The 19,214-nt window shown below is 47.8% G+C and overlaps 1 protein-coding gene across 4 annotated transcripts in view; it reads right to left on the reverse strand.

Annotated features, from left to right (window-relative positions):
* Positions 1-19,214, reverse strand: part of ERN1 (endoplasmic reticulum to nucleus signaling 1) — a 79,281-nt gene continuing 60,067 nt past the window's right edge. For 2 of the 4 annotated variants that reach the window (XM_019732980.3, XM_074320868.2), the window contains 11 exons: positions 17,203-17,394; positions 15,383-15,650; positions 14,529-14,619; positions 14,046-14,235; positions 13,080-13,179; positions 12,630-12,829; positions 9,265-9,412; positions 8,056-8,183; positions 5,856-5,979; positions 5,336-5,403; positions 4,295-4,646 (listed from right to left, as the gene is read on the reverse strand). In XM_019732980.3, coding sequence (XP_019588539.2) covers positions 4,434-4,646; positions 5,336-5,403; positions 5,856-5,979; positions 8,056-8,183; positions 9,265-9,412; positions 12,630-12,829; positions 13,080-13,179; positions 14,046-14,235; positions 14,529-14,619; positions 15,383-15,650; positions 17,203-17,394 — 1,722 coding nt within the window. In that variant the 3' untranslated portion in view covers positions 4,295-4,433. Of the gene's footprint in view, positions 4,647-5,122; positions 5,260-5,335; positions 5,404-5,855; positions 5,980-8,055; positions 8,184-9,264; positions 9,413-12,629; positions 12,830-13,079; positions 13,180-14,045; positions 14,236-14,528; positions 14,620-15,382; positions 15,651-17,202; positions 17,395-19,214 lie in introns of those variants that run through there. The other 2 variants (XM_019732982.3, XM_088802322.1) reach the window with 2 other exon arrangements.

Consider the following 19,214-nt stretch of genomic DNA (forward strand, 5'->3'; position numbering starts at 1 on the left):
TTCCAAATCTAAAACTACCTTTATTTGTGCTTGGCTCAACGTGAGACGCCCTCATCAATCAGCAGAATTATAAAACTGTACAGGAGGTACAAAAATAGGCCATTTAACTTACATAATTACCCTCACATCATCAAGCTTTAAAAATACACATAAAAATTGTACAATCTGGCAGTTTATAAAATATAAAGCTACAAAGAGGATTTTTATGTTCCACAAAGAGGATTGCATCACACAATTAACACATACACATTCAACAATTAACCATCCACAGAGAAGACACAATGGCACAGAATTTTCTTTTTAAAAGAATCACTTAAAACTTAACATTTTTTACCACGACCAAAATATTCACCCTTTATTGACAGAACTCCTGGAAGGCGTCCATCCTGTGGGAGGATACAGTATACCTTTTCCTTTTCCAGTTTTAAAATGGTCAGGGGCGTTGTCCAAAGCAAAGCTGATGTGCTTTAAGCAACTGCAACTGTAGCTGGATATACTTCAGAGTGAAAATTAAATAAATATAAATAGGTTAAATAAATAAGAACACTACATAAGGTTTGCATCTGAGAACGCTGCAGAGTTGACTGGTAATGCTTTCTACGTAAGTGGGGACACCCCCGTCACAGCTTTTGGGACACTGAAAAGGAATACTGTACCCAGCAAACGCACAAGGAGCAGAGGGGGTGGGGACTTTGGCCGGAGTCGTTGGTTAAGGCAGCTCCAGGGGGAGGCTCATTGCAGATGGTTCTTTGCGGTTTTCCAACGAATAGGGAAAAGATTTGTGCTGCGACAAAAGTCAGAACCGGAGTTACTCGTGGGAAATCACTGTTTCATAAAGTACAGGAAGAGGAGACATTTTGGTTTAAAAGATAATTGTCGAACCCTGGAGGGCAGAGTTTTGGTTCATCTGTAGAGGACACCTTTTGACTTCCTTCCAGGAAAGGCCAATGCCTGGTCATACTCAACTAAAAGGACTGCTCCAGGATGGTGAAGGAATGGCCAAAGCAATACGAAGAAAAGGGAATTCAGAAATGAGCACAGAGAAAGCTAAAGAGAATTTAAAGCGGCTGTTCAACCGGTGTGCCATGCTTTGTCTACCAGCTCTTCCCAGCACTGAAGGCTGCGGAAGTAGAACCAGCCCCCCTTCCGTGAGGACCTCAAGACTGAGGACCCGATGAACAGAGATGGAGCAGGGGGACAGTCTCGGGAAATCCAAAGCTGGCCCGAGTCCAACTTCTGAGAAGACAGCGGCCAAGAGGAGAAAGCCCTCAACCAAATGCCCCCACATCTGTGAGAGAGGTCAGATCAGCAACTGACTCATCTCTTGTACTGCAGTGAGAAAGAATCGCAAAGATAAATGAATCACATTCACACCAAACCTTCCCAAAAGGATCAGGGTTAACTCTGATAAGGACCTTTCTTCTGAGTTGGGGGGAAGAAAATGCTTTGCTGGACCCACTAACCTGTGGGTATTCCAATATAACACACGCAACGGGTCAGAGTGATGACTCACTGGAAAGATCTATGACGACGCCTGCACTGAGACAGAGGGGGAAGGGAAGACACTTTGTACCCGGGGTTTTTTACGTCGGCAACTGGATAGTTTAGGGACTAATCAAGTAACAACAATGATTCCCCAAAGTGCACATGCTCTGACGCCTCGTGACATGTGGAGTTCTTTATAAGCTGATGTTAAAAAGTTTCAAGAAATAACAAGAGAAATTCTGGCAGGTGTGCCAAAGACAGATTCAATACAAGGTTCAACACAAGATTTAAATAAATTATAGTGTCCTCAGGATTCCTAAGAGAAGCGACAAAATTCTGTTGTAAAAATGAAGGGAGCGTACTTTTAAGACTTAAACTGCCTTCCAGGAATCACACTTCAGATCAAATAGCTCAGCTGAGACAGGATGCAGAGGGCTGCAGAACCCTGTTCTAGCAAAGACAGACACCTTTTCACTGGACTGAGCACAACAGAAAACCCAAATTCTACAAACCAGAGGACACCAGGGTGTTTTCATGACAAGTGCCCACGCAAGACCTCTTCAAACCACCCGAAGCAGACGAGTGAGTGGGTTCTGAAAAGGGACAGAAGAAAGAGGAACACAGAGTAACCTGATCAGATCCAGTGGGGCCTGGGACATGGGCAGCTTTAGGACAGAAGAGGTGCAAACCCCAAATGCACGCCCTTTTGCACCCCCGGGGTCTTCTTCATAGAACTAATATTGTTTGTTGTCTCTTTCCCTTATAGGTGCTTATGAAGCAGAGGTTTTGCCTCTCTTGCCCCCACCTCTGTGTCCCTAGCTCATATGGTAAGTGCTTAGGTACAATATGCTGAATAAATGAGTTTGAGAAAGTCAGGTGGTTAGGAACGAATATGATAGGCAGAAGAGGCATTTAAGAAAAAAAGTTGTCCTGCAGGCAGGTTGGGCCAACACAGACAGATGACAAATACTGGGCAGCTAGACATGATCTGGCTACTCTCCCAAGAGAGCATTCAGCAGTGACGAGGCAGCACAGAAAGCTGACAGGCCTGTGACATCACTCATGGCACCTTCTCCACCTCTGACCGTCTCGGGGGCTATCCCCACTCGGGCCCACAGCAAAGTGACCTGCACAGTCACATGGAGAACGGGGCTGGCACAGGCCAATCAGAGTGGAGAGAAGAAACCTGTCTGGCCATATTCCTGAAAAATGAACACTGTGGCACATACAAGACCCCATGATGCCAACCAAGGATGCCGGGGTTCCACGGTCTAAACGAGGTAAATGACGAGGTTCAAGATATAGGATAATATTTAGGGAAAAAAGTGACTTTAGGCATTATGAAAGGAAGGGAACTGAATTCCAGCAAGGCAGCACGAGAGGTTTTGATGAGTGGTCCTCACACACATACACCATCAGAAAACATCTCACAACAAGAAACAGTGATTTCTGTCAGTTAGTAAAACTGGACAGTAACATTCTTACTCCTGAGAGGAGTCTCCGAGTTCACGTAGGACTGAACTGCAATGAACCGTTCCCCCAGCTGGAGAAAGTACACAGAAAACATTTCCTGACACGGTACCCTGACTGCATTTAACCTCTAAGGCTCTCAGTAAAGATGGAGGAATTTTTGGTTGAAACTAAGGTTAAAAATTATATTAATTTTAGGGGGGAAAATAACATGGTATCGACATAATTTAGGGACTATTACTTTGAAGTTGTTTAATACACTTGTATAGTGTTGCTATAGTTTTACTCTTTAGCATTAGAGAATGTTCTAAATCTGAACACTCTTTCTGGAAGGGATGGGGATTTTTTGGTACCACACAAATAGAAGATGTATTATGTATCTTGAATTTCTTCTTCATGAATAAGCTTCAAGTTAAGTTGAGCTTACTTGTGCTAATGTAGCATTCTACAGTATGATCAAAATATAAAGTTATTAAAATCTGCCAAGAGAAACATAAAATCCTGCCTATGAAGTGTGTGGTGACTGGCGTTGGCTCCCAACCCCGACCCATCCTGCTGGCTCCAGGGATAGACCAGCCCCATCGCCAACCCGCTGGCCCAGGGCTCTTCCGGGTGGCTGCTGTGACCCATTTGGCCTGCTCCCCTCGTCCTGAAGGCCTGTCCTTGGCTGGGTCTTAGCTGATCTCCTTCGTGGACAGGGAATGTATCACTTCCTGTCTCCAAATGCTCCTAAACATCCCCAGATGATCCAGGGCACAAAGCCACCAAAAGCCACCATTCAGGCCACCTGTGCACTGGGCCACAGCTGCTTCAGAATAGAGTGTCCTGTTCATTTCCGAGACCTGCAGACATGGCCTCACTTTCCAGCGTGAGACAGTGATTTGTCCCAACACTGCCCCCGAGGAAACACTGGTTACAGTAACCTGGGCTATTTGGGTGCACTTGTGATTTGTGATTGGTGATGGTGATCTCCGGTCCCAAGGGACGACACCTTCTGAACATGCTCTTCCTTCTCCTCGGCACCCCTTGCCTCTGGAGCCCCATTTCTAGCAGAGGTCGCACTAAGTGCATCTCAGCCTGCTGGTTCCAGCAAGCAGGCAAAGCTTAGGATTTCTTCCTTTCTCTTCCTTAAAGGCCCTTAGGCTGATATCAAACAGGAACCTTAAAAAGAAATGTGAGTCTGAAGCAAGTTTATCCATGAGGAGGCAGAGGGTGCTCCTTTCACGACTCTGGGACGAGCCCTTCTTTGCAGATGTTCCCTGATGGCAAAACTTTCAGGGCGAACCTCTTCTCAGCTTCGCGCAGGTCAGGAGGGGTCACCTCTCCCACTTCCCAGGGTCAGCACCCTCTGCCGGCTGCAGAACAGGCAGCTCAAGGCACTGGGTTTGGGAGCCTGGTCTTCCTGCTCAGTGGCTCTGGCTTGTAGAGACCAGGCCCTCAGTCACAGCTGAGGCCACCAGAAGGGAGGCTCCCATGGTTCAAAGGGCCTCTGGAGTCACTGGGGGCTGAGGCTCCGGGGGTGGGTGGAAGTAGTAGGGCTGGAAGAGCCTCTCGTGGCTGCACAGCTCCATGGCCCGGTAGGTGTGTGACAGGAGGTGGGGGAAGCGCGACGTGAAGTAGCGCACGAAGTCTTCGGGGAGGGAGCCCAGGGTCTCCCGCACCTCCACGGGGAGCTCCCGGTAGTGGTGCTTCTGCAAACAGGGCGGACACAGACACAGAGGGTGTCAGTTAGAAAGCCCAAGAAACGTTGGTAAAAGATCCTTTATTTATTATTCAAAGAAGGTAGAATGCTGAACAAGGCCCAGCGTGGGGAGAGCAGAGAGGAGCCTCCCTGCCAGAGTGGCTGGTCAGGCCTCTGACGGTCAGGACCTAGCAAGATTTCTGGAAGCCTCGAGTGGAATAAAGTTGCCTGAAGTGTCTGTCCCAATGGGCGTGGAGGACTTGTCTGGGCCTGGGCCCTGTGTGAAGGCTGCTCATTGGCAGCACAGGCCAAGAGCACCCCAGATCCCTCCAGAGCACAAGTGGGGCCCCTGCCCTGAGGTACCGGAGACTGGCCCCGTGTGAGAAAGTGCCCCGAGGGTGCTGAAGAGGGGGTTTATACGGCGCTGTGTCAGGCAGGTAGAGGGTCCCATACAAGTCAGCAGAGACCACAAAGGACACCGGCATCAGAGAGCCTGCTTCCCAGGTAACTCTGCACCTCACTATCCCTGAAGAGAAAACCCGTTTAAGGATAAAAAGCAGTCAAGTCCGGCTAATGCCTTCCCCGCCTCTGCAAGGTCAGAATTCCAAGGTGGATGAAAGGACCTGCGGACGATGGATAAGAGAAGGAGCACGGCTGTGCTGCGGCCGCCCAGCCCCCGCCCGGGTTCACAACCCTCACCTTGTTTCTCATGGCTCGGAGGAGATCTCGGACGGAGCCGCCTTTATAGGTTCTGAATTTACGCAGATCTATAAAAGAAGAAGAAGGAATGCAATGTAACAAACACATTTCAAAAGAAAACAACTTCTGGGGCTCCTGGGATTAAGTGTTCAGACTGAAACGCAACCAAACTCCATACTCATAGTGACAGGAACATGTCCCCCAGCCTGAACCCCAGGGCAGGGTTCAATGGCATCCCACTGCCTGATCACACCCACGACCAGAAATAACCACCAAGAGCGTGGCACCTACCACTGATCTGTCACTCTAAGAGACAAAAATGAAACACACATCTGTGTAATGGTCATATTTGTATCTAAATCAGACACACCCACAGAAAACCTCAACCCCATAAGTTGAGGTTGAGGTTTTCCACCCCTAACAGCCCGGAGCTGCCATTTCCACATGTGCTTCTTAGAAATGGCTGCAACTTTTGAAACGTTTCTGCCAAAATTTATGCCAGGGGCTTCCGCGTGGTCACCTGTCTGGAGGGGCACAGTGATGTTTTCCCTCCAGTCCATCTTCACCACAGGCCTCCCGCCTCTCTCCAGCTGCTTCACAATCGGGCCGTCCAGGGATTCCTTTTCTATTCGGTCACTCACGTCCTGGGAGGGAAACCAACAAGGACCACAGGTGATGGTCAGTGTGGAGTGAAGCTGGGAGCTGGAGGACTGGCACCAAGTAACACCATTGCTCCATGTGTTGTAGGCCTGGGCCGAAGGGCCTCAGAGCTGGGCAGCAAGCACTCTGCCTGCCCCCATATCCGCTGACGTTTCCCCTGTGAGGAGCTGTGTCTCTTGCTCACTGGGGAGCGGCCACATAGACCATGCTCCACAACCGAGAGGTGTCACACATGCACACCTGTCCACAGACCCCGAGCGCCTCACCCGCATTTCACACACGCACACACATGGCCACAAGTGCGATCTATCTTAGACAACAACTACAAAAGTTCAGTTTTGATTTGTGACCTCTGCTTTTTGTCTACCCACTAAAACAGGACATGCTCAAATCCATACCGGGTGGAAGGTCGTCACTCCTCATCTGAATATTAGAAAAGACAGATGCAGCCAAGCCTTTCAGAGGCAGAAAACTGGTGACAAGAGTATGGGCTCCAGAGGCCCCTGCCCTGGATTCAAAACCAGACTGTCTGTGGGATGCACGCCAAGCACTGGCCTCTCCGAGCTCCCACCAGGAACACAGGCCCATCGGCAGCTGAGAACCCCGAGTGATGAGCCCCATACACATTAATACTGAGCAGCCTCTCATGGCCCATAGTTTCTTCTTTCCCTGATGAAGGTGAAGTCCTCCTGGCTGACCCTCTAACTTGCAACTGCTAGAGGAAATCTTGGAGGGACTAGATTGTGAACTTAGGGGACACACGGTTCTGAGCTGCAAAGCCAGTACAAGCTGGTTGATAGAGACGGACACCAGGTGTGTTGACAAGACTTATGATTTGGAGATACTATGAGTTTAAATCCTAACCCGTGGTGAGCGAAGGTCCCTTTGTGTGAGTTTTATTTCTCTTCAAATCTTGTCATTGTCCAAGTGACCTGGCTAGTTTTCCAAAGTCCCTTGAAGACATCAGACCTCAGACTTTTAATGTGATGTCCTATGAAGCACAGCAGTGATCAATCCTAATGTCATACAGACCACGGCAGCCCCGGAAAATGGTGCTAAATCCTCCCTTTCCAATCCGTGCAAAGAGTTACTAAGCATCTGCCATGTGCCAGACCGCATCCCAGGCAGTGGGGACACAGAAATGAACCCAGAAATCAAATGTTCCTGCCCTCAAGGAGCTTACATTCTGGGGGCATCACCACGGCCAAGACTCTAGTCAAGATTCCAGGATAATGTGATGGCCACCTCCCACTCCAAGCTCTGCTCTTGCCCAGACCCAGGAGGAAAAGCACTGCCCCTGCGTGCCTGCTTTCAAAGCTGGCACGCTAGGTAAGATGCATTTGGGTGAGTTACGCTGAACTCATACCAGCAAAGACTCTGAGAAACACATCGTCTTTCCCCAAAGCCACTTGGCAATCCCACAAAGCCCTAAAATAGCCAAAGTGCTTAAGGAGTTCATATCCACTGATCCTATGATTTAACATTTTCTGAATTTATCTTAAGCAAAAAGAGATCTGGGCAAAGACTGAGTAAGATGATGGAAAAGAAATCCAATATAAATAAGTGTTTAAATGTATGAAACTCGAATGAAATTGTATGACACCTGAGATTTGCTTCGAAATAATCTGGAGTGGGGAGGGAGGAAAGAGAGCAGAGGTTCAGTTAGTAATTGTTGCAGCTGGCTGGTGGCTAAATGGGAGTTCACGATAGTCCCTCTACTTTTGTGTGCATTTGAAAGTTCCCATGATATAAAGTCTTAAAATTACGGCACAGCCATATGATAGAATACTATAATCGTTAAAATTTCAGAACTTTAACATGGCAAAATACCTAAAACGTTAAATATAGTTAAAAAAAAAAGCAAGATACAAAATTGGATACACAGTGTGATCGTAATCACACTTTTATTTTATGAAGAAAATGTATTAAACTGTCAGCCTTGGTTACCTCTCGGTTATGGGATTATGGATCATTTCTTTTATTCCTTGTTCTTTGCTATCTTTTCAAAGTCTGGAAAAAGTTAAATGGAGGTTTTGGACAAAGAAAATAAACATGTCTACCTGGAAGAACTGGAGCTGCTTTTCTAGGCTCCAGAAGAACGGGTGCTTTAGCACGTGTTTCGCCGAGGGGCGCTTCTGAGGGTCCATCGCGATCATCTGCTCTATCAATTCTCTGGCGATGACATCTTCTACAGAGGAGGAAAACAAACACAGGACTCGTCACCACCAGCCTAACGCCACAATGAAATACCCCAAACGTAACCGTCTGCACGCCCTTCGACTCAAAATCCCACTGACAGGAGATCATTCCAGTAACACAATTACGAGCTTGCACCAAACTTCAGCTAATAAGGAGAGTCCTCACCACACAGTTTGTAAAAAGGAATGATTGGAACACCCAATATCAGAGGCTTGGGTAACATCGCTGTGCCTCCGTATACTGGACTGTGGGTCATTGAGATGACGCCTTGACTGAATATGAATTGACATGCAGAGATATTTAAGATGAAGTTGAAAAATGAGAATGTTGCAAAATAGTATGTACTATTTAATGCCATTTAAAATAAAAATATGTAGACAGGTCTAGGTAGACGACCGGAATAATATAAACAAACGTATTGGTAGCAGTCATTCATCACTGTATAATGGAAGTATGGGCCTTCTGCTAATCTGTTTCCTTACAGGGAATAAGAAAAATTAATATCTAAGCAAACAAAAAGTTAGTTTTAATTATTTCAAAAGGCGGCATTGGGGTGTCATGGGCCAATTGTAATGCAGGAAACCCTGAAATCTGGAAGGAAGGCTCGCTGCACCCGCACCTGGAGAGCAAGGTTGGAGCAAGCTTGTCTGTTCCCAGCGCAGTCTGCACTCGCTGACAGCTGGTGCAAACATGAGAGTCCAGTTTATGGAGCACGGACTGTGTGTCTTCCTGAATGTTGGTGCAGGAAGGGACCTTACATTATCTAACCCTCTAAAGTCACAAGCTGGAAAACAGAGGTCCCCAAAGGGGGCCTTGCCCAGGTCACACAGCTAACTGGGTGACCTAAAGGAAACTGAGAGCTTCTTGGCTTTGAGGGAGGTGCTCCAAGGATAAACCTTCCCATCTCTCCACCAGCTTTGGAAGAAGTCGTCAATTCAGTGAGGCCCACAGGTGAGCAGCCAGAAAGAAGTACCTCTGGGAACATAGCGCCAGCACCATGCCAGCCTGCAGGGGCCACTCGGGCAGCTGAGGAGTGGCTCCTGACCCCTCCCGTCCTGCTGCCCTCTCACCGTGCTTCTCGGGGTGTAAGCAGTCGAGGCTGTAGGCTCCCAGGAGGATGTTGGCTTGCCGCTGCAGGGATTTGCCAAAAGGGTGGCTGCCTTCAGATATCACGTAGTAAAAGACGCAGCCCGCAGAGAAGATGTCCACTGTGTAGGTCTGAAAAGAAACGGAGGGCGTGAGAGGCCTTCCGGGGAGGCCTTCTCACCGGCGGCAGAGGAGTGAGTGCTGCTACTTCTTTCCTGGTGCAGGTGTCTTGGGGGACTGACGGGGCAATTGCCGAGCAGTGCTGAGCACCCTGCAGGCTGCACCAGGGAACGTGGGCTCTGGAGCCGACCGCCTGGAACCCTGCCTCTGCCACCTGCCAGCTGGGAGCCCTTGACTGCTCTGTGCCCTGGCACCTGGATGTAAATGAGAAGAACAATGGTAGGCTCTTCATGGGTTGTTGCGAAGAGGAAGTGTGCTAATATGTGAAAATGGTTACTTAAACCAGCGCTCTACGCAGCAGAGAGTCATTCTCTACCCAACCAGCAGGTAACTCCTCAGAGGGAGGGATTTCTGTGCATTTGCTTCCCTGTTGTACCACCAGGGCCTAGAATGGTGCCTGCACATGATAGATCCAAAAACTTTGTTAACGAACGAATAAAACAGTTTTTGGTTCAAAACTAGCCTCAGAAAGAAATTACCTGACAAATTTCCAGTGAGGTCATTTTTGATGTTATCTTATACCTCTCATTGATCCCATGAAACCATTCCTTGTCTACAGATGAGCTGCTCTTTAGGGAAAGGGGTGATTTCTAGCTTCTGCTACTTAGGGTGCAACACTGCGTGGTTCCCGAGCACAGCTTGGGTCCCTCTTGCTAGGCTCCACTGCTTACACCAGACACGTGAGGATCTAGTGAGAGAAAGCCAGGAGCGCGTCACCTTCCAGACTGCTAAACGCACGTCTGTAATCCTGTACTGTCACTCACCCTCAAAACAGCCCCATGAGGCGAGCAGAGCCAGTGTCACCTTCCCCAAATGAAGATATGGACAGAAAAGTTCAGTGACAAGCCCAGGGTCACTGCTGGATCGCGACAACCAGGACAAGACTCAGGTCATCTAATCCGCAAGCCCAATCATCTTTATTCTACCTCATCAGAATGTTCCCGAGGTGGCTGACAGATTCCAGACAGCAGGAACAAGTCCACCACAGCTGAAGCTCTTACCCTGTCACTGTACCTACTCGCTGTATCATGAACGTGTTCCGTTTTCCACAGCCTCTGCTGCCTGATGTCCCCAGCATACTCACCACTGAAGCCGGTGGGCTCTTGTCCTGCAAGCCTGGGTCCCTCCGCTCCCACAGCTCATCTCTATGCTCAAGTTATGTTCTTCCCCAAACTTATTATTGCCCTTTGAAATTTAAATATTTCATAAGCTGATAAAATATGAGTGCCACCAAGTATGAGGTGGGTTGAATCTTTGGAAATACTCAGTAAAAGGGAGTAGCTACAAAAACTGTTGTGGAATTAGATGTGAGAGATTCAAGTGTAAGGAGCTGGGACATAAATAGTTAAAAGTTAGGATTCTGCTCTTAGGAAGTATTTGAAATGTCTAAGTCTCAATCTAGAAGGCACAGAAGCGGCAGGTGAGTGAGCTTTATGCAAGAGAGGAAATGAACCACTCCATTCAGTTGGACCCAAATTTAAAGAAAAGCCCATGACATACATCAGATTTCTATGATTTAACGAATCACATGATTTGCTTTAAGTTAAAATGAAATGTTTAAGGTGTGTATGTATTTTCTTATGATCCTTCATTGTAACTGACTTTGTGATGAACTGACCAGCTGCTCGTCCCCAGTGAACTGGATAAAGGGCTCTATTGTATCTAATCTATTGTAGGCTGGCTGATCCCCTCCAGATCAGGTAACCCTCTGACGTCTTGTGCTAAACAGCAAGGTGCTGAAACACGAATAGGCTCTTAGCAAAAGGATGCAGACACCAGCTTGAAGGGTTCCCGCTGGCCCTATCTGGAATAATTTGAGTATCAAAACGAGAAACAAAAAGAAAAGGAAAAAAAAAGGACTATAATGATTATAACACTATTTTAAAAATCCGTGAATCCATAATGATTAAAAAAAAAAAGAAGAAAATAGAAAGGGGATTAAAGAAGGAAAAAAGCTCTTCTTTACAGAAGAATGTCAGCTAATGAATGTGGAAGAATTTCCACTGAGTTAAGTGACTCAGGCAAGAATTGCCAACGAATGCTGAACCATTGCGTGAAGGACTATTGGTAAACAGGATATTCACACTGTGCCAAAGTTTCATCCCATGGAACACTAACAACAAAGGGGAAAAGGTACCTTTACGGAGGAAAGAAAAGTGGTAACCACCTGTACCAGGTGAGCCAAGCTGGCATCACTAGAGGGGTACAGTAATAATGGTACAACCTGCCATGTCATGCCTCCTGACACTGCGTCCTGTGACTGTTCTTGCCAAAAACATTTAACTTGAATCTAATTGAGTCTTTAGACCTACTTCTACTTTATAGGAAATACAAGGAATAGACAGGCAAGTTAAACACCATCATGAGGAAACGCGTGAGCAAATCCCAAACGGGGCATTCTATCTATAGACAAGTGCCTGCGCTCTTCACAAAGTCACCGTCATGGAACAAGAAAGGAGGAGGACCGTAGTGGATTAAAGGAGAGAGAATCAAATGCAACGCAAGACGCTTGATTGGGTCCTGGCTTACAAACCAGCTCTATAAGAGACGTGGGGAAATTTGAATATGGATTGAACATCAGATCATGAAACAGTACTCATTGTTGAAGTGTGATAATGGTCTGGAGGTTAAGAAGCAGACTGTACTTGTTCTTGGGGAAGAGGGGCTGAGGTATTTAAGAGTGAAGGCCTGGGATGCCTACCTCTTATATTCGAATGGTTCAGCAACAGTTAGAGAGAGTGAAAAATATAAACAAATGTTGAATTTAGGTGGAGGTACTAAGGTATTCACTGAAACATTCTTTTGATTTTCTGTATGTCTAAAAATTCTCAAAATAAAAAATTGGGAACATAAAAACAGAAGAAAAAAAAGGAATAAAAACCAGAAGTCTGTTCACCTTATGCAAGTTCTGAGTTCCCAAAATAGTGTGAGGGGGGAAGCGACTGGAGGAGCAGGAAAAAAAACCAGACAATTATCCACATGGTCCCTTTTGTTCATCTGAACATCAAACAATATGGAAAGCACCAGCAGCGTGCTCGTTGTCAAAGCAACGTCCTTCTCTAGCTACATGTGCTCCAGCCCCAAGTCCTGAAGTGGGAGGCTCTTCCTCCTGAAGATGTTAAGAAGAGGCTGGTTCTGCAGCTGTCAAAGGACTGTGCTCATTACTCACGGGGTTCTCCTTGCAGTCTTCGCTCAGCATCTCCGGAGCAATCCAGCCCTCTGTGCCGGGCACTCCTGAACGGCGGCTGAAGCTGTGTCTGCCCACTGCCAGCTTCTTGCAGAGGCCAAAGTCAGAGATCATGGCCTTGATCCTGCCATGTGCGTTGGGCATGGAGAGGAGGATGTTGTGGGGCTTTAGGTCTCTGTGAACTGATACAGAACTCCGGATTAGCCACGAGCAACATCAGGCCTTCTATAACAGGGAGTATGCCCTCCTCAGACTGCCAGTGGGCCTGCTGCTGCGTCTAAACGTTCTTGTTTTCAACTGTGTGAGTCCTCCTCAAATTCTTATACCACATGCACACCAGCGATGCAGCAAAGAGCTTCAACAGAGGCAAGGCCCACCTGAGCAAGTCGGTCACCCCACCCGGGCGCAGCCTGGCAACGGGAAGCCTCTCACCAATGTTCAGGGAGTGCAGGTGAGCCAGACCCGAGGTGGTCTGCTGCAGCAAGGTGATGGGCTCCAGGCCGAGGTGGGCAAAGTCATTCTGCTCCACGTACTGTAAGAGATACAACAGTGAGGTCACGGCACATGGCCCCCTAGGAATCGGCACCTCAGAGAACTTCCTCTTTGTATAAAGGGATTCAAGTTTATTTAGAAAAATCCTGCCTGTAGCTTTTTGCTTTAGTTAACATTTGGTATTGGGTCAGCTCATTTTCTTTGATCATATTTTAAGAAAGAAATGGGAAGTTTTACTGACAACATTCTCTCTCCAAATCCTTATTTTCCAGCAGACTTTCTCCTAAAAGTCATAGGCTAACTTAAACAAAAGCTCTGATTTACTAGTTTATAATGAGAAAGATAAAAGAGTAAGAAACTCAAATTCATTGCTTCATACGGGTATAAATACGAGTGAATCCAAATGATACTGAAACAGTTTCACAGTGAGCTGGAAACTGAGCTAAAGGAATTTACTGGATGATCATTTTATTCATTTATTTTTAATTTGTTTTACTGGATGATCTTAATGACTTGAGTCGTCAGGACGCATCCCTAAGCCCACACCAACCCTGAGCAGCTCTGGGAGGAAGAACAGGCCAGGCTTCTGGAGGCCAAGAGGGACAAAGATGCTAACTAACTACGACCAAAGACTGCCCTCAGCAGGATGAGGGGACCACCCAGTTAAAGTAGGGGTGACCAAAATGCTCTGTGTTTTATTGTGATTAAATGCATATGCAACTTTGTTAAAATGCATCAAACTATACATTTAAAATGAGTACATTTTAACTTCAATAGAAAGTTAACAAAACAAATTAAAAAAAAAAACAGGTCGGCAGTCCCCAAGCCATGCCCCAGTTGCCGGGAGAAGGGAGGCTGCAGTGGCGATGGCAAAGCCACTGGTGACTGCGACCGCGGGGCACCCACCTCCTGCAGAGTGGCCGCGCACAGCTCAATGGCAATGTACTGGAACTGCCGGTCCCTCTCCGTGCAGAAGTAACGGATCACGTTTGGGTGCTCATCTGACTCTCGAAGCAGCTGGACCTCGCGGTCTGCGAAACTGAAACACTCGGGGAGGATCCTCTTGACTGCCACGTCACGGTTGTCGAACATGCCCCTGCAGGACAAGGAGCGGGCGTGAGTTTGGAGGAGCCAGTCGGGTTGCGGAAACGACAGGAGGCCTGTGGCCCCATAGTGCTCCTCCTGTGACGCAGCGGCCACCTCATCAGCCTCATAGCCCTGAGGGCCCCAACCAACCGTCAGGCAGCCCTGTGGTCATGGAGGCAGCATTCTTTGGTCCGAGTCACCTCTGTGACCCTGCGGTGCCCCTGGAGCCTGGCCCACTGCCTGCAAGCCGACAGGCACTCCCACCTGAGGTAGTGAAGGCACAGCGCCCTCCAATCCACTCACCGGTACACGATTGTGCCCTCCGCTCCATGGCCCAGGACGTCTTTGGGACAGAATGAAATTTTCCCAACCATCACCATGCTGGTTTCCTCATCTGGGACAAAACAGGAAGAAGAAGAGGCTGTTTTAAACAAACATAACCTAAGAGGTTAGAATGGCTATCAGCTTCCTGAGCTCACATTGAGACATGGGATCGCAGGCTCTGCACCCCAGTCCGCTGGTAGGCAAGAGCTACTGGGTCCGCTCCCCATTCGTGAAAAGGGCCTCCTCCTACCCCTGCCCTTGCCCCCCATCTCTGGCCCTACTGTGAGAACAAATATCTCACACCTTCCCAAAGACAGGGGTTCTCCACAGATGCACCTCAGATTTGCACCTGAAAACACTCAAGTAGCGACAGTGGACGTGTGAATGAAGAGAGCCAGTCACAGTATCTCCAGCTTGACACTTAGGACTCTGAGGTCTATCGCACCAGCTTGTGTCAATCCCCTCTAAATACTGGCCCGACAACCGGCCTCAGCCAACCTCCCAGAGGAAAGTGAATCAAAGCTGCATTTTCATCCTTGGCCCCAGCTGGCCTTGCGAATGCTCTCAAGCCAGACACTCAGCGCACCTCTGGTCAGCAGCCCTTGTGGGGAAAAGATGGAGAGAAGGCCAAGGGGGCTCCTAGGAGGCCCTCTGAGGGGGAGAAGCCATGGGATGGGGTGAACCCGGCTCCCAGCGTGGGAGGGACACAGTGAACCCTTGGGAACAGCTCTTCATGACCCCAGGAAGACTCCCAGGAAGGCCATGGTGCTTTGTGGTTCTCAGGTTGTGTTCAAATGGGAGAGAAAACAGCACCAAACGGCAACTCGCTTTACCCTCATCGTCCTGCTCCAGGAAGGGGCTGGTGCCAGCTTTGGAGGCAGAACTGCTGGAGTGGAGTGAGTGGTTGGAGGCTCTGGGAGACGTGCTGGGGCTGCTGGTGCCCGAGCTCTCTGAGTACAGGCCGGATGAGTCCAGGAGCTCGGTGTCCTGAGCCATGTCTCCAGGTGCGTGGAAGGGCAGCTGCTGCTGTTGCAGGAGCTGGATTTTCTCCAGTTCCTTCTGGAACTGCTGGTGCTGGAACTGCTGCTGCTGATGCATGCTCTGGGAAGGGAAACACACATCCAGACAAGTGTAGCCGGACCTCCTGGGAAACAAGCAGGCAGGAAAGGAGGCTCCCTGTGGCAGAGGGAGCAGGTGCACAGGATGGGATGAGACCAGGAGAAGGCATGGGAAGTGAAACCCATTCTATGACTGGAGGTCTTTCTGCCAGTTCGAGCTGCCAGGATAGCCCACTGCCCCCACAGAGGGGCCTGGCAGGGGCAGCAGAAGAGGGCTGCTGTCCTAGGTGGAGGGCTGGGCCAGATGGAGGGGGTCCCATTCAAATTCTAAAATTCTGGGACTCTTACGAAAGTCTGGGAGTTGCTGCAAAAATGAAACCAGGCCGGGAGAATGGGTACCAGGTGTTCAAGAGCATGGTGGATACAGGTAAGACCGGCATCCTGTGTCCTGTGGCCTTGCACTTGGCAGAGGGTAGTACACAGACCGTCAGCAATCCAGAGGCAGAGATGGCAGGTGGGGCCTAGAACCTGGCAGCCATTGGCCCACAACATACAGCCAGGGAGTGGCAGAGTGGGGCTGAGACACGGGGAGCCTGGCCAAGGTCCCATTCCCCCCATTTCATCACACTGTCTTCCCCACAACCCCCGTGCCTCTCATTTATTCTGACAGTTCAAGCCGTCATAATTTGAAGCAGAACTATCTGTGACTATTACTACCCAGGCTCGGGAAGGTGACTTAAGGGACGGATAGTGTCCAGCCACCCCCTGGGAGTTTGCTAGCGCTCCCTCCCCTCTCTTCACCTCGTGTGGAAATCCGGGAAATGCCATCTCCTACTGAGTAACCTTGGGAAAGTTATTTAACTTCCCAGAGCTTCAATTTCTTCATGTGTGGGTAGGAGATAAATAATAAGGACAGTGTGAGGTAAAAAACAAAACAATGCAAGTGAACCCATTGAAAGGCATGAAAAGTGCCGCAAAGGGTTATCATTCCTATTCCTACGTGGGACATGAGCTTCCTGAGTACTCGTGATCTATGGAGATAACATTTCAGTGCTCTGAGCAACTTGATGAAGGAATATTCCTCTAGAATATTTTATCCAACTCATAACTTACTCAACTACATAATTTTAGCTCACTTATTTCCAGTCAGAAAGTAGAAGGAATTACCGTGCTGTCTTTTTTACTCTGGCTGATATCTCTAACAGACAGTTTTTAAGGGAGAAAAGTTAAGTAGATTTTCACCTATTATGTCTACTCTTTATATATATATATATATATATATATATATATATATATATATATATATATATATATATGTACTCTTTTATATATATGACAATTCAAAAGGATCTGTGAACAAGGTTTACAAATCAGTTTGCATAGTTAACCTGTGAGACGTAGGTATACGATTGTCCTTTCCGGAGACGCCTAGTGTCTCTTTAATTATGTTTTTGAAGATAGCAAATATTGACTTTTAACTGTGAAAAGAAATGTTTTTGCTTATTGTGGTTTTTGTCCAGCCTCACTGCCATCAGGTGACGGGCGCAGAAGTTCAGAAACATGTGGGAGGGCAAAGGGAAGCGGCTGAGCTTTACCAAGGGGTAGGTGATGATGAAGGCCACCCAGCCGATGAGCAGGATGGTGCTTAGAATGATGGTGGCGATGTCCTTGAGCATGGAGTCCACGGGGGCCTCGGGCTTGGCGGGGGCATGAGTGAACTTCTCCTCCACGTCCTGAGAAATGGTGGTGGGCGCGTTCTCTGTAGTCCGGTCAACCAGGTGGATAACCTTACGTGGGAGAGAGTGGCTACGTCACTGCACAACTTCTAGCAAAACGTAAACGAGCCAAACAATCAAGAGAAGCACTGACTCCACTGTAAAATGTGTCAGATTTTTAAAAGCCCATCCAACGATCACAAAGCCAGATAATCGCTGCCTTAGTCAGAGACTGCCTTGAGATGAAGTATGCTGTGATACTGTCATTACTCACAACCAGTTTGCAGAGCAAGGCTTTTGAAAGTGCCTGCAGATCCTTTATTCTTTCAAAAATCCTCACTGAAGGCAAAAGCTCCTTCCTTTGATGGTAGATTTAATATTTGGGAACACTGTGAAGTCATCTGTATAAAGTCTGATGAAAAGACTGGTAGTCAATTTGGTAATACTACTTCACATGAAAAAGGAAAATCGCGAGCGCACACACAGCTATAAAGTAATAAATCAGCTTTCTTTTTTTTTTTTTTTTAAGATTTTGACTTACGTTGCTTGTCAACTTTCAGTGTAACTCCAAAAACAAAATCACTTATTCAAGTATTCCACTATTTTTCAAAGTTTTTGAAAAGCATCAGAACCCTTTGTTAAAGAAAATTTTATTTAGAAGCCCAAAATTAAATTGGATAAAAGTGAAGCTTCTGTCCAAGCTCCTGAGAATCTCTGGGACTTCAAGAAGAATTTTCGAAAAACGCTCCGATTCGTTCTCCAGCCTCTAGTGCTCCAGCTGTGCGTTGTTTACCCAATGAAATGAACATACAGCTCCCTCGCAGGAGCAGGCAGGGCATCCCCCAGGTGCTCACACCTCTCATACATGGCCCCCAACTTCCACCTACAGCCCCTTCTCCCCGCCTTCAGCTGCCCGCCTCCCACTGTGTATGGGGGTGCATGGCTGACAGCTGAGGAATGTTTGCTGAGCACGTGCCAGGACAACACTCATTTAGTTATATATGCTCAAGTGCGTTCATTAAAAAATTACGGTAAGTCTCATTACCATATAAACGCACCTCAGAGTATTTTGATGGACTTTTAATGGATTCTGTTCAAGATTGGATGGTTAAATAGGAAAATGTCAACTGTGGTCATCTCTGGAATTTAGATGAAGGGGAATGTCTTATTTTCTTTCTTATACTCTTATATTCTAATGCATATGGTCCACTAATGCATATGGTTGGCTTTAATAAAACCAAAATCAGATCAAGATTTTAGGGCACCGATGCTACACAAGATCACTGTTTTAGGACTCAATACATTTCCCCCACCCGGCTACCTCCACAGATGAGGGAGAACACAGACACTGCACCCTGGGATCCTAAACGTCCATGCGATTTTCTTTTCCTTTCACTCTGGATAAAATCTAAATCTCTAAAGTGAATTTGTTGTGATCGTGGTCTCATAATTTGAAGCAGGACTATCTGTGACTATTACTACCCAGGCTCGGGAAGGCGACTTCAGTCAGCCAAACTTGTCTTCCTCTGACCCTGCCCATGGCTCAGGCCTCTTTCTCAGCTTCCGGCCCCCCAGCAGGGTTGCAGGAACTGCCAAGGCCGAGTGGCCTTTGGACGCCCGCCCCCCGCCCCCCAACCACACACACACACACACTGGCCTGCTCCGACCCCTCCTGCAGAGCCACTCTCCAGCATTCTCCACCTGCTCTGTGCCTCAGAAAGCTGCCCCATATGGGCAGGGCAATGGTCTCCCCTGCCTTCTGGCTTCTGATGAAGCCACCAGCAGATGACACAGAAGGAGGAGAATGAGGTCAAGTTCTTTAGGGCTGCTGAATAGCCTCAAATGAAGCTCTAGGCTCCTGGTCTGGCCTTTTCCAATCCCTCCACTCGCGA

The sequence above is a fragment of the Rhinolophus sinicus genome, chromosome 12 (genome assembly GCF_057876585.1).
Source record: "Rhinolophus sinicus isolate RSI-liver-muscle chromosome 12, RSI-T2T, whole genome shotgun sequence".
Lineage (NCBI taxonomy): Eukaryota > Metazoa > Chordata > Mammalia > Chiroptera > Rhinolophidae > Rhinolophus > Rhinolophus sinicus.